Source organism: Rattus rattus, chromosome 2, assembly GCF_011064425.1.
Source record: "Rattus rattus isolate New Zealand chromosome 2, Rrattus_CSIRO_v1, whole genome shotgun sequence".
NCBI lineage: Eukaryota > Metazoa > Chordata > Mammalia > Rodentia > Muridae > Rattus > Rattus rattus.
Window position 1 is genome coordinate 190,752,549 of NC_046155.1, and position 15,316 is coordinate 190,767,864.

General features: G+C 43.4%; 1 protein-coding gene across 1 annotated transcript in view; it reads left to right on the forward strand.

Annotated features, from left to right (window-relative positions):
• The window catches only part of LOC116892821 (E3 ubiquitin-protein ligase parkin), a 415,671-nt gene that overhangs the window by 366,163 nt on the left and 34,192 nt on the right, over window positions 1-15,316 (forward strand). Inside the window, exon 4 of the mRNA XM_032894706.1 lies at window positions 6,602-6,685. Within this exon, the coding sequence (XP_032750597.1) occupies window positions 6,602-6,685 (84 nt within the window). The remainder of the gene's footprint in view (window positions 1-6,601; window positions 6,686-15,316) is intronic.

Genomic DNA, 15,316 nt, shown 5'->3' on the forward strand with positions numbered 1-15,316 from the left:
CAGCCCGTTGTGCCTGGCTACGTGTCTGCACAACAAACTACCGTGTTGAAGACTGTAGGCAGATGTCACAAAGTGGCAAGCATTTGTCTATCTAAATGTATGTCAACATACAAAGATGCAGTAAGAACACGGTGAGCGATTTTAAAACCTCATTTCTACCTAGGGCACTGACACAGAATAGAGCTTAGACATGAAGTTGGCTCCGGGTTACAGGGAACGGCTGTGACAGGACAGCACTGTGAACCTCTGCAGACTTCAAACACGCTGTGTGTTTAAGTAGGCTAAATGCACACACACACATGCACACACACACATACACACATACACACATGCACACACACATGCACACACACATACACACACACACACACACACACACACACACATGCACACACACATACACACATACACACACACACATGCACACACATGCACACACACACATGCACACACACATGCACACACATGCACACACACATGCACACACATTGTTCTTTTTCAACATTACTTAATATAACATACCTTACGTATTTTTTAAACATAAGCATACTATATAAAACATTTTCTTTTTTTTTTTTTTCTGTTGTCAAGGTCTCCTTTATTGGGATGAACGTTACAGCTTTTAAGGCTTTCAGGTAGGGGGAGTGACCTTTTAAACATTTTCTTTATATCTTTATTCTATAAGCTTTTTTTTAACATTATTTTTAAACTTTTTAAGTTAAAACTGTAGGACCTAAACACACCCTTTGGCCTTTGCCTCCCCCACCCCCAGTATGAAGGTCATCAATGTCAGTGTCTTATGGTGTTGCATCTTGCCTCACCCCACAAGCTCTCCAGGGATGGTGGCATGGCGCTGTCCCTCCGGTGGAGGCCGACCTTCCTTCTGTATCTTTTCCTGACAGGCGTTACTTTTTACAGACTGAATTCATGTTGCTTTGCTCAGCCTGATTACTCTTATTCAGCAAAGAGTTTTCTTGTGAGCACAGAACATCGTCTTCTCTATCAGTAACAGCTCATTACTGTTGGGGTGCTTCCGATAAACTCGCTGTCAGTTTTCTGGCTGCTTCTTCTGTTCTATCTCCTGCAGTCTCCCCCCCCTCCCCCACCTCCCCACTTCTTCAGTGATGTGTGCCCTAGTGCTGGGATCTCTGAGGCCCGCCATTGACTCAAACATAACTGTGTTGCATGTAATCACACTCAGTGTGCTAACTGTGAGGGAAAATGGAATTCTGTGCTAACAAAAGCTCAGCTCTTACTAAGTAGAAGAGGATGAATTTATTAGATTTGGGCTTTATTAAATAATGTGAGGGTTTTTTTTTTCACCTCTTCTCAGGCACCCAGGATAAGTTTATCACCTCAGTTAAGAGGAAGTTAGACACCGTCTCCTAGGCTTGAATGTGTACTAGAGGTAACATTGACTCTTATATCCGGGTTATGCTACTCCATTCCCCGATTACTTGGTTCGTAGCACTGGATCTTCACATTCACTTACTCGTTGTCAAATCAGAGGAAGCAATCACACGATTGAGAGCAGTGACCTTCGCCTGCACTGGATCCCCTGGAACTGGAGTTACAGACAATTGTGAGCTGTCACGTAGGCGCTAGGAACTGAACCAGGGTCTTCTGCAAGAGCAACAAGTTCTCTTAATTGACAAGGCATCTCTCCTGTGCTAGATTTTTTTTTTAATGAAAATGTACTTTTGTAAAGAATACAGAAGGTTTAGGTTGTTGTGGCTTTATGGTCATCTTTTTACAAAAGACAGGGAATAAGATGACTTGGAATTTTTCTGAGACAGTTATGTCAGCCAGGACTCCAGCAGAGAGGCAGAGCTACCAGGATGATTACACACACACACACACACACACACACACACACACACACACACACACACACACACGCATGCAGAAGAGACAGACAGAGACAGAGACAGAGAGACAGAGAGAGACAGAGACACAGAGACACAGAGACAGAGAGACAGAAAGAGACAGAGAGAGAGAGACAGAGAGAGACAGAGAGACAGAGACAGAGACAGAGAGACACAGAGACAGAGAGAGACAGAGACAGAGGCAGAGAGACAGAGAGACAGAGAGACAGAGGCAGAAACAACACCTAAATAAACGCACAAACGTGTGAATTATGATTATAGTCACACATGTGTTGGTTATACCTATGCATGCATGAACACATATACAGCTATAAAGACACATATTACTTATTTTATCAAGAGATTTATTGCAGAATTGGCTTACCAGGGTCTGTGCTCTAGATAAGCCTGCCTCAAGTCCACAAACAGGCCTTGCCTTGGAAAGGGCAGGTTGAAACTGATGGGCACAGCCTGACCCTGAAGCCCATGTAGCAGATTGAATCCATCCACCCAGATCACCTAGGGAAATCTCACTGAAAACCAGCGTCTGTCTGTAAAATGTCTCCAGACTGTCAGAGTGTGATAGGTTTGTGAGGATGGTGGCCTAGCCAAGTTTATGAATGAAGCTGCCATCACGGGTGTTCATATGGCCATGTTTGACCCTTCTAATGAAGCCTAACAGTGGAGCAGGGTTCAGAGAGCCAGAAGGATAAATATGGACTGCTTCTGTAAATCAATCTGTTTGTTTGATTGTTTGTTTGTTTGTTTGTTTGATTGTTTGTTTGTGCCAGGGTTTCTCCTGGTGATCCTGGCTGTCCTGAAAGTCAATCTGTAGACCAGTATGGCCTTGAACTCTTGAGATCTGCCTGCCTCTGCCTCCCTCCAAGTGCTAGTACTAAGGGTATGTGCTACAGCCACTGGCATTATTTGGTCTGTTTTTTGTTGTTCTGTCTTTTTTTTTCCGCAGCTGAGGACCAGGACCTTGTGCTTGCTAGGCAAGCACTCTACCACCCAACCCTATACTTGTGTAACTTTTGAAAGGCATATAAATCAGGCAGGATTGCGCATATCAGTAAACATGCTATGCTTGAACACATGGGAAGCTTAAGCAGTGCCAGCCTGGGCTACATGGTATGACTCCAAGCCCAGGTTGTACTACATGATGAGACCTTGCCTTGGAAAAACTCATGCATTTCCATTTTTAAAGAAAGCAAAACAAAATGCTATAGAAGTCGTTGGTGATTGTGAGATCCCTCACAAGAGAAGGCGATGCAAGAAAAGCAAGCTGTGTAAACGGACCATAGCTATTTCCCTCTGTTCAGCTACTCCAGAGGTTTGGAAGGGCAGTGTACGTGTCATAGCCTTGGTTGCTATGAGGCTGTGATCGACGCACAGGAGATATCTGTGTAGAATAGCAGCCTTCAGTGTCGCCAGTGAGAGAAACCCCATAAACCCCTGTGGGAGACAAACTGACCAGCAGTGAGTATGGAACTATGGTGAGGAGGGGGCGGGGGAAGGGTCTGTCTGTCTTCTCCCAAAGAAGCTTTCCCTCCTGACACAATTTCAGCACCAGGAGAATTTCTGCACTGCCCACAAAATCATCCCAAGGAATTTTGTTGCTGGGTGAGACTGAGGCCAGAGGAAGGTTTAATCCCAAGTTTGACCTACTTAGTGAGACCAAATCCAGTTTCTGGAAATGAGTGTATAGAAGGATGGCATCTTCTTAAATAGGAAATAATTACAATAAGTTGGTTTCAGTGGAAGATGTTCATAAAAGCATTGAGATAGTCATGGTTATTGTTAGTGCTGGAAAGACTGGGAGGGGGGAGTTCCAGGGATTTAAAAAAATCTGTAGGCCTTGTAATTATTTTTCAAAAATGAAGTTCTTTTTAGACATTTAAGAATAAAATATTGGTGCTGGAGAGATGGCTCAGTGGTTAAGAGCACTGAATGCTCTTCCAGAGGTCCTGAGTTCATTCCCCAAGCAACCACATGGTGGCTCTCACAACCATCTGTAATGAGATCTGATGCCCTCTTCTGGTGTGTCTGAAGACAGCTACAGTGTACTCATATACATAAAATAAATAAATCAAAAAAACAGCTACAGTCTATTCATATACATAAAATAAATAAATCTTTAAAAAAATATTCCCCACTATTAACAAATGAGAGCGAGAGAGAGAGAGAGAGAGAGAGAGAGAGAGAGAGAGAGAGAGAGAGAGAGAGAGAGACCCACTACCACCGAGTTGTGTGACTCTGAACATCTGCATGGTTTTCAGAAACTAGCAGACCAGGAGCATTTGTATACAAACTCCTATCACTGCAGGGGCGACTTGGAGGTTGGGGGTAGGGGCAACTAGGGGGTCTGTGGTTTCAGGGGAATGACGTCGAGTTATTAATTCATAGAAGCTTCCAGATGTCAATGGTCACTGTGTTTTACTCAAAACTTTAAACCAGTCCACTTGAGCCCTGTGAGTTTCCGTGACACCCTAGGATGCCTTTGGGCGTGATTTAGAAACCGAAACCCTCCTCATTCGAACAAGGCCCTTGTTGAGTGTTCAGAGTAACGTGATTACAAATCCCCCCAAACACTTTCAAGATCAAACTAGACCCTCCTAGACCAGTGATTCTCAACCTTCCTAAGGTTGCCACCCTTTGATGTAGCTTCTCATGTGGTGGACCTCCCCACCCCTACCAGCCACAAAATTAGTTTTGTTGCTACTTCATAAGGTAATTTTGCTACTGTTACAAATTTCCAAGTAAATATCTGGGGTTTTCTGATGAGGGTCATTTGACCTCTACCCCACAGGTCTCTGTTCTAGAATGGTTATTCCAGATGAGAATCACTGCTCTAGATGGGTACTCAGCTTACGTAGAGCAGATTCAAGTCGTTAACTGGAGAGAGTTCTGTGGGATACGGCTGCTCGGAATAGAAGCCAATTACCACACAAATTAATGTCACTACCAGTATTCACCCAGATTTGTATCCTCTCCCAACACCACTCTCGGCAGCTTTTGTTTATGTGTGTTGTCTTGGTTTTTCTTTTCTCTCTCTCTCTCTCTTTTTTCTTTTCTTCTTTTTTTCTTTATGGTCCTTTTTCCCACAGTACCGGTGAATTTAATGTCTTTGCTGCGTCAGGAGAAGCCTATTTATTCTGACAAACTGATCAACCTCCAGGGTGTTCCTGCACCATGAAACTGATTTTATATCTCATCCCCTGGCTAATAAGATGTGAAGTGCTTTCACTGTCACACCAAGAGATCAGACAAGCTTCCCTCGAAGTGGCGGGGAGTCAGGGCCAGCTCTCTATGACTGAGCTGACTGAGCACGCCAAAGCGGAAGGGTGGGGTGGGGGCCATCAAGGAGATTCCTGCTCTCACTCTATAAAGAGAGAGAGAGACCTTTGGGGGCAGTACTAATTCTCTGTATTCAGTGGGGATGCATAGGCGTAGGGTCTGGCAGTGCTGGCGATTTGCACGGGGACCCGTGCAACTTTCCCACCAACTTAGTCTTCTATGTGATGTTACATCACTCTCTGGGTCAGCCTTTCTGCTGGGAGAAGTACAAAGTGAGCAGCCTAACACCTTCAACATCTGAACTCCTGAGCACTGCCCTAATGGAACTGGAGGAGGTTCTATTCCTCTGCATCCTTCCTCCTGCAATGGGGCACAGTCAAAGTGCAGGCCTGGGGCCGGAGAGATAGCTCAGTGGTTAAGGCTGCTCTTCCAGAAGACCTGGATTCGATTTCCAGCAACCACATAGCACCTCACAACTGCCTGTACCCCTAATTCCAGGGGATCTGATAGCCTCTCCTGGCCTCCACAGGCCCCAGGCACGTACGTGATGTACAGGTACACGTGCAGGCAAAATACCCAAACCCATAAAAATTGTTAAACTTTAAAAGCAACAGGCATACTAAAAAAATGCATGATGTTTCCATCAGGTTATGTCTTCTACTAGCCATATATATATATATATATATATATATATATATATATATATATATGTGTGTGTGTGTGTGTGTGTGTGTGTGTGTGTGTGTGTGTGTGTGTGTGTGTGTGCATAGATATGATGTACATATGTGAATCTATGTGTATGTGTATACATGTTAATGTGTGAATATGTGTGCATGTGTGTGTATGCAGACATTCTGAAATCTGAAAGACAATGCCAAATTTGAATTAACTCTGGTCCCAAACATCTTGGACTGGGGGCCGTTCAGCCTGCAGCTGATGAGTCTCCTTGCATGTCGAAGGTGCTGTAAGGAGAGATCATGTTGGGTGGGTGTTTTTCCTCAGTCCCAGAGAAGCAGCTGACATCCTTCGAAATCAAGGTCGGTGCTGTTGGCAGTTTCTTTTGCTTTCAATTTTCAGTTCATACTCATCCTACCTCAATCAAAACCTCAACAAATGCCCAGCTTGATACCCTGTCACGTGAGCCTGAGGACTCCCTAGCCTCAGGTGGCCTTCCCATGGAATCTCAGATGTCAGGTGGGATGATCCCCAGTTCAGTGAGTCACAGTGCGGAGCCATCCTCAGCCACGGCAGCAGCCTTGGACATGGCTGAGAGACCCATGGTGCATCTCTGTAACCCTGCTGAGGTGCACAGCACTCTAACAGTGAGCTGGTCCCACCTTGCAAACAGTAATTTGACGCAGACGCCACCACTCAAGTCAGAGACCAACGCAGAGTTTAGAATGCAGCTCATTGTTCTGACGCATGTTGTTCCCTTGCAGTTCGTTTTCTGCCGGGACTGCAAGGAAGCATACCACAAAGGGGAGTGCGACTCGCTGTTCGAAGCCTCGGGGGCGACTTCTCAGGTAAGCAGCAGTCCCTCTAAGGGTCACAGGAAGTTAGCTCCACCATGAAAGTCTAAGCGTGGAAACCTGGGAACTGGGTGAGCCAGGGTTATTCCCCCCCATGCACAGGGCACCACGTAGCTTTCCTGAGAGGGGTACATCCCTGCTCCCTGATAGCTTCTCTCCCTGGGGAGTGTGGAATAGGGATAAGGCACACCAGTGCGATCAGAGGAAACTGGGATAAGACAATTGAACAGAATCTACGTCAGAAAAATCAGCACTGCCCCTGCTTTTATTTCGTTATATGATGCCTTTGTGGTAGGTGTGCCCAGCCTGTGACCCATAGGTTGGTCGCACAGCACAGCCATGGGTCCAGCTCAACACTAAATCATAAACCTACTTAGACCATCACAAGGGTATTTTTTTTTAATTCAGGGAGGGGAGAACACTTGATTGAGCCGTTCTCGAAACAAGACAGTGCATATAGATGACATCTGTCACAATCTCAGAACATTGGACGCACCTGGCTGTCTGATGGAAATTACCTCTCCATGCACAGCCGTTCCTCGCTTCTGATGGGGTGACATCCCAAATAAACCCATCATAAGCCGCAAATATTACAAAGTCAAAGATGCCTTGAAAGACTCTAACCTACAGAACGTTCCAACTTAGCCGCACGACACACTGTAGAGTCTGGATTGCTAGCCCTGACGGTCACTGGGCCAAGTAGAAGCTGCTACAACCCCCGCACAGCATCCCGGTAGAGGACGAAAGCTTGCAGCTACTTGGGGAAAAGGTCAAAGCACAGAAGCCCAAGCAGAGTGGCTACTGAACATGTATCGCTTTCGCACCGTCAATGCTGAAGCATGGTAGGTCAGAGACTGTATGTATGCAGTGACTACGGAACACGAATCACATGCTATCACACTCAAGGAAACAGCTGTGCATTTCCATCAGTCTCACAGACAATGCTAAACTGTATCTTCACCCCGATTGAGTAAAGAGCGCATTTCCTGAACCCTGCCCACTAACGAGCCCCATGCAGCTTAGGAAAATGCAAACGTGTGTCCTTATGTTTATTAATTATGATCAATCAAACCTTAGGAAAGAGGAGCTGGGAGCTTCTGCAAACTTGATGAATTTGCTCATCACATTTCTCTCAATACAGTGGTTGACAAGGGTTCAAACACCGAACCTAGGCAAATAGACACCCTGCCTCATGGATAAGAACCTAGTAAGTAGACCTGAACACTTCAGAGCATTTCAGTTTTATAGCCAAGAACATGACAGTTCTGGATGATTGCAAGTGAGCGTAGAGAGAAGGGTATCTCTGTAAGGGATTTGCAGCTGTGTTTGCCCAATATTAGCATAACTAAATAAATATAATTAGTACACTTGGGTCTTCTCATAAGATCCTCTATTGTTGACCACCAGCACATCAGTAGACTTAGGAGTGAACTCTATTTATACAGTCAAAGAGGTAACTCTGTCTTCTGCTCATTTATTTCCACTCAGGGATACTCAAGTTCAAGTCACTGGGTTCAGAAAGCATGACTAATAATAGCCTTGGAACCCAATCCCTTTAGATCTTTATAGCACAAGAAGATGAAGAAAGGGGGCCTTGTGAAATGGGAATAATCAAGCAATTTACATCCATCAATGTCCCAGTCATGAACCAAAGCTTTCAAGATGTGAGATCCCATTTGAAAATGTGGAACAACCTTACTTACCCTTAAGTTGCTCAGGTTCCTGACTCTCCCAGTAACCCAACCCATCCTTCGAGAGAGAACAACCGACCTTGGTTTTTAAGTTTTTTTAAGTCATTATAACCTTAATATCTAAGCCATATAAATGGGGAATGAGCATTAAAGATGACCTTAAGGTCATATGACCAGCATCAAGGGGCATGCATCCATCATACTATTAGTACATGTTAAATGGAACATTGTATGGGTCAAGAAGTCTGCTTGGCTAGCTGGCAAAATGTAGATGAGTGTGTTTCCCCTCAGAGGGTAAGAGGAGAGTCGTGGGAGAGAGCTCAAAGAAGATCAGCAATTATATCAACATACTGCTGGCCAAAGCCCAGCAAATATGTAGATTTGTATAACACTTCCCTGAAAGTGGCAGAAAGTGGTTCTGAGCTTGTCAAAGGGAAGCACTAGACTCCTGACAGTTGTCCTAAACACTATTGTGGAAGACAGCATTTGTGGGCAAAGGTACAAGTATCTCTCCGGCTCTTCTACCGTATCCATCCCCAAGTCCAATACAGAACCCGTGCACTTACATCGGATAGATGCATGTTGACTTCTGGTAGCATTCTAGTGAAAAGCTGTTGTTTTACTCAGCAATAACACCTGTAGCTAAATACCTATAGCAGATGAGGCATTGTTCCAAGCCCTGTGGATAAAGGGCAAGATCCCTGCTTGTATGGCAGTTCCATGAATTCTCTAGATACTGAAAAGTTGCTCAGTCAACATAAGGATCTCAATGTGTCGTGGATAGCACCTGCCATCTCTTCAGCCTTGATTATAGAGCACTACTGTTATTCCTTAATTTGCTAGGCCAAAGTTGATACAAGCTTTATTAAATATCAAATACTGACCAAGAGGTGAATGTTGGTCAGGACCACTCCCTGAAATTTCCAGAAGAGTGACCCAGAGACATGTGTTATATGGGCTTTTATGAACAAAACACGTAGACTATCATACTCTCCTATGAGGCTTTCTTTGTGTCCAAGAACTACAACTCCCAGCATTCCCTGAAATTACCTGATCCTTGAGCAAGTGAGACTGATAGGTTAATTTCAGGTCTTACATTACCTCTAGAGCTCCTTGCCTCCAAACTTGACTCCTGCATCTAGCTCCCAGTCGTAGATTCACCTTCCTATCCTTCCTATTTGAAAACAAAACAAACCACTCAACAACTTAAGAAAAGCATATCTCTTGTTCTGTGTGGGGGCTTAAATGAAAATGACTCCCATAAACTCATATATCTGCATGTTCAGTCCCCAGCTGAGGAACTGTTTGAGAAGGATTAGAAGGATTAAGGGGTGTGTCCTTGTTGAAGGAGGGGTCCATTTTCAACAGAGCTGACTTGTGCCTTGATGCCTACATTCCTCAAACAGCAGCACAATTGGTAGAAGAGTAGCCTTGGCAGCTTCACTGCCCTGCAGTCTTGAGAAGGATGACATGGTTCACATTGAAGAACCAACACCTTACCGCTCACTGCCCCCCAAAAATCTGGTCTTCAAAGGCACCCATGTCCAAATGCTGCTAATACTCACAAACCCTGCTCGTTAGGCCTCTTCACATTTTCACCTCAGTGAAGTTCTCTCACAGCATTCTTTCTTGTCAGCCACTTGTAATTCTTCTCACATCCTTTCTTCAGAGATGTTTGCTTTCTGTTTCTTGATAGTGCATTCTCCAGAAAGGGGAACCCATCTCTCCTGAAGCTCAACCAGCTTTTGCCATCGGTTAAGCTGACCCAAACCTTAGTATGTGTTCTGATTAATGCAATTAAAAAAAAACTCAAAAATTGGTTTTAAAATATCAAACAAGCTTTAAGTTGGAATAGCTGAAAGGTGGAGAGTCCATGTCAGAAGATCGATCCATCACAGGCTGTCCAGCCCCGTTTGCTCTTGCCTTGTGCTTGTTCTCTGGGTGCTCTGCTCCCATCCACACTCTCTTCTGAAGGCTTCCTAATGACTAAACACTTGCTGTTACAAACCACACACACACACACACACACACACACACACACACACACATAAAAATTGATCCTATTCTCCCAGTGGTTCACAGTAGCTGATGGTATGCTCCCTATTTAACAGTGGGACAAACTGAGACTTCCCACCATTGTCTAAATCTACAAAGTAAATTGGCCTTAGTGACTCTGGCTGAGAAGTTTGGGGGTGATTTAACCCTCCCCCACCCTCTTTGTGACTAATAAGTCCACAGTACACAAGAGGAATATATCCATCCCTGCCTGGTGACCTCCTACTCAACCTTCAAAGCCCAGATCCTATGCCTCCTCCTCTGAAATGCCTCTGCCATTAAATGCCACCCTAAGCCTCAGGATGACCGCATATCCCTGGTGCACATTCATCTCATGCCGATGCTCATTACTGATACATCAAAAATCACCTGGGGACAAGGAACTTCAGCATCAGTAAGCACAGATTCCTGATCAAAGCAACAGAACCACCCTCTACATCTCCCCTTTTCTGTTCAATTAACAAAAACTCTTCTCTCAGACATAAATTGAGCAGAACCATACAATCATGTAAATTGCAAAGTATGATATACGATTAAAATCTAGTCCATCATATTTGTCAATTAGACAAAGTACTGTACCACCATACCTAACCTGAAGAGTTACACTTCTATCCCTGAATTATGTTTAGATTTTAGCCTGTAACACCATCTAAAAGCCACGCCTTCTATGCTATATCATATCTCTGACGTTAAACAACTTATGGGACTATAATTAGTCTTCAACTCCATTAGAAATCCAAGAACAAATTAAACATTACCTGGGTATATAGGAAGCACCAAACACAGCTTTTCAAACCTAAACAATTCTACAATTGACTACCTGGACAGTCCCCCATTCCTCAAAACATTGGAGCATCAGTCTTCAGCCTTCTGGCCCATGATCATCTGACTGACCTTTGTAAAGCAGAATTATGAAGGACTGCATACCTTGCCTTGGCAGAGGTAATTCTGCATCTTGTATCCATTTCGGACAGCATTTTGTCTGTAGATGAAATGGGCCATTTCTTCCCCATGCTTACCTTGCCATAATAAGCAACCTTGCCTGGAAGTGAAGAGGCTCCTTTGAAGTGTGAAGGGGGTTCTGTCAGGAGCAGACATGTCTCTAGTCAAAACTTCTATTAAAAATGAAATGAAGGGGTTGGAGATTTAGCTCAGTGGTAGAGCGCTTGCCTAGGAAGCGCAAGGCCCTGGGTTCGGTCCCCAGCTCCGAAAAAAAGAACCAAAAAAAAAAAAAAAAAAAATGAAATGAATAAATGTCAGATTCTGTGGTTTCTGATATTTCTGAAGACTATGTGAAGTATATTTGAACTGTTAAATCTCAGTTACTCTTAGCCATTTTTATTTGAGTACATTGAAAGCACTTTATTATAATTAAATTAGAATCTAACCTAGCCATCAGCTTACTATCTGGGCCTTAACTTGCATTACTTAATCATCTTGTTCTTAAATGAGTTACATAGGCACAATGCCTATCTAAGATCAGCAATATTCATTTCAAATTTTGTATACAGATTCATACCAATAAAAACCTTAATTCTTTATCAATATATAAAATTCTATACCAATGTAAGAGGTGGTAACTTCAATTTTACATCAATTATAAAGATTTCTGCCAATGCGAGATTATGCCTACACATTTTCTTCAAGAAAATTTGGCAATCCATCCCGTCTTTTTCCTCCATATTCAAAATTATGACCATTACCAAATTATCCCATAAAATGGCAATCTATCTGGTTTGTAAAATAACCATAACCAGACACCCAAACCCACGTAATCAGGCTGACAACTCTCCATGGCTTCTTCCTGCTCATTCAGCGTGACAAGAAGTTCTTTAAAGGGGTGGGGAGGGGTAGGAAAATCAGAAAATTGGTTAGACTTAAGAATCTAACTTTAGCATCTGTTATCCAGTCTCTGCATGCTTAGAAGGCTCGGGGCTTGACTGAAGTTCTGACCCAGCCTGTCTGAAAGGTTGGGTGAGGTGAGGTGATCTGGAATCAACAGCAATCCCCAAAGCTACTTTGGGCAGCACCAGGATACAGAGGCCAAGCAGATCCGTTCAGCATCTCTGAGGATGAACCTTGCCAAATCTGTACATTCTGTAATATATGAATCTCACAACCAAAATTTTAGTACCATTAAAATATTTGTATGGATTGTGCAGGGCACACAGATCAGTTAAGGATGAAATTTTGCTTCTCATTCGAGCAAGTGAAAGACAACCATGAGTTAATTTTATCAATAACCATATGTAATAAATCTTCATTCATGCCATATGAAGGAGGGAACGAAGAATCTTAGGGATTCTATAACCAATAAGACTTATTATCTCATTTTAGCTGAAGTTTGGGCTAGAGACATTTTTATGTCTAAGCCAGTTCCTGGGCTGCTCCCATGTCAAGGAATCAGCAGATCGATTTACCTCTCTAGTTTGGTTTTCTTGAAAATTTTTTTTTGGGATCTTTCAGATAGTCTTTCCCTATCATATCTGATCCATACACTCTAGAAGAGCCCAGAGCCTATTCTCCTTTCCTATCAACACAAATGCAGAGCCTGTCTCCCAAAATAGCATGTCTTTGGTCCAATAATCAGAATTCATTAAGGGTGTAGCTTGACCTCTCTCCATGAAGAACGTTAACATAACCACCAAACTAATAACCAGGTTCATTCTGATAATCAAAATAACTCAAAGCAATTAAAGCCATCTAAGTAAATACTATCTGCTGAGTCAGTGCTTCTACTGACTCCTGCCCCAAACTTCATGATATCAAAGCCTAAATTATAGATCTGTGTAAACTTGAATCCTCCCTACTTTGGAAATTAATATCTCTATGGGTACACATTGCAGTATGTCCCTTTCTCTATATATAATTCTCAAGGCCTAAGTTTCTACTGTCTGAAATAGAGTAGGCTCTCTACCTCCTGCTTGCAACCTAATTTTGTTTTTAAGATCAAAAACCTCAATATTTATATGTCTCTGTATTTAACTTTAATTAAATCCATTCTACTCACTGTGTAAGCCTATTTATGAGCTCTAATTTTTAATCATACTAGGCTGACAATCCCAGAAATCCCGTGTCAACCATGTTCAAAGATTCCAAGAAATTGTCCTAGCAAGACTTTTACATATATTTAAAGCACTTGTTCATTCATTTCCCCTAACTTCTCTCTTCTGTGGAGTTTAATACCTGTTGTGTCTACCATATGACTCTCTGCATCTCATCATAAGCTCTTTGTATCAGTTTCAAACTGCGGAAAGAAATCTTCATTTGACTCAGGCAAAATCTGTATATTCCCTTCTATCCTTAAAAGCAACTAAACCAGATTTGTATGTCTCTATCTTTTGTTTTTCTGGTGGCTGGAGGCAGGCAGCTTTATTGTTTGCCTCTCGCTGTCTCCTCCTAGCCCTTGGGGATCCGGTCAGCCTGTTTGCACAGCAGGAGTTCCCAGCCTCTTGGCTTAAGCTCTCTCTGTCAGCAGCTGTGTTTCTTTGTTTTAGTTTTGCAAGCTGGAATCACTGACTCATTTCCACTCACTGAGAAACCAGCTCCCCCCGCCCCCAGACTTATATCATTTGTATGTTCGTATTCTATCCCAGAATTTCTAAATAATTTTAAAAGTGGGTCCTCACCTACCACATTGGAGCCATCTATAGCAGGTGGTTTTACATTGCTTTAAGTTCCCAACAAGTTGTACACATACCCACCCAGAAGCTATCTCAGAACCATGAATAGAAAACATACATACACACCAGTTATTCTTAAAATGCCTTGGCTAACTCAATGACTAGGCACTCCTAAACCTTGCCCTGCTACCCCAGGCCCTGTCACCTAGAGGCTACTTATCCAAAAACTCACATGGCTGGTTGGCCCTTTTCCTGTTACTACCTCATCCCCTTCTTCTCTCCTGAGTCCTCTCAATTCTCTCTACACCCTACCCATGTAACTTTCCGTGTCCCACCCCATGCTCAGCCATTGGCTACTGCCATCTTTATTGATAGATCAAAAACCAATTGGAGGCAAGAATCTTCAGCGTCAGTAAACACAGATTCCCAATCAAAGCATCAGAACCACCCTCTACATATAAGGCTCACCCCAGAGGTGGAAGTTATTCCAATGGGATGACTTCTACACAGCCACACAGTGCTAACAATGTGTGCAGAAACATGGGCCTTCGTTAGTCAGCTCCCTGTCATTACAACAAAATGCCAGAGAGAAGTAACATATAAAGAGAGAAGGTTACTTGAACTCACAGATTTTAAAGTTTCTGTCCAGTGGCAGGTGGGCCCATCAGGTCGAGCAGATCTGGCTGATGAGCCACCTGGGTGTCAAAGGTTCCCTTCCTGTTAGATACCCACTACATAACTGCACCCCTTCCTCCTCTGGATGCTCCACTGTCCTGTCTAGACCCATGATGCCTTGTATGCTCGTTGATTAGCAAATGGGGCATTGAATGAACAGATGACTGCGATAGGAAAGTTTGCTGGACACTTGCTGTATTCTCATATAGTGGTGTCCCCCAAGCCCCATGAGTAAACGTGGACGTGTCGTGGAAACTAGGAGTCCAGTATCTATGAGGCCAACTGCGCAGGGAGAGAGAGCACATATTCCAAGATTCATCACTGAGTGCTGATTAAACGATAAGAAGGGTTGTTCCTGTGTGTACCCCTATTTCTAAACCAAATTTGTTATTTGTTGGAGACATAGTGTTGGGCTCAGGATGGAAGCTGAGAAAACTCACTTTAGAGACAGAGGCTTTAAGAAAAAAAGCTTAGCGCTTAGGAAGGCGGCCAGTTCAGGTTCTGAACCATGTCCCCAAAAGGAGATTGAACAACATTTTTAAAGGACGGGAACACAAAACAAGGGGCACTGGAGGCCTCAC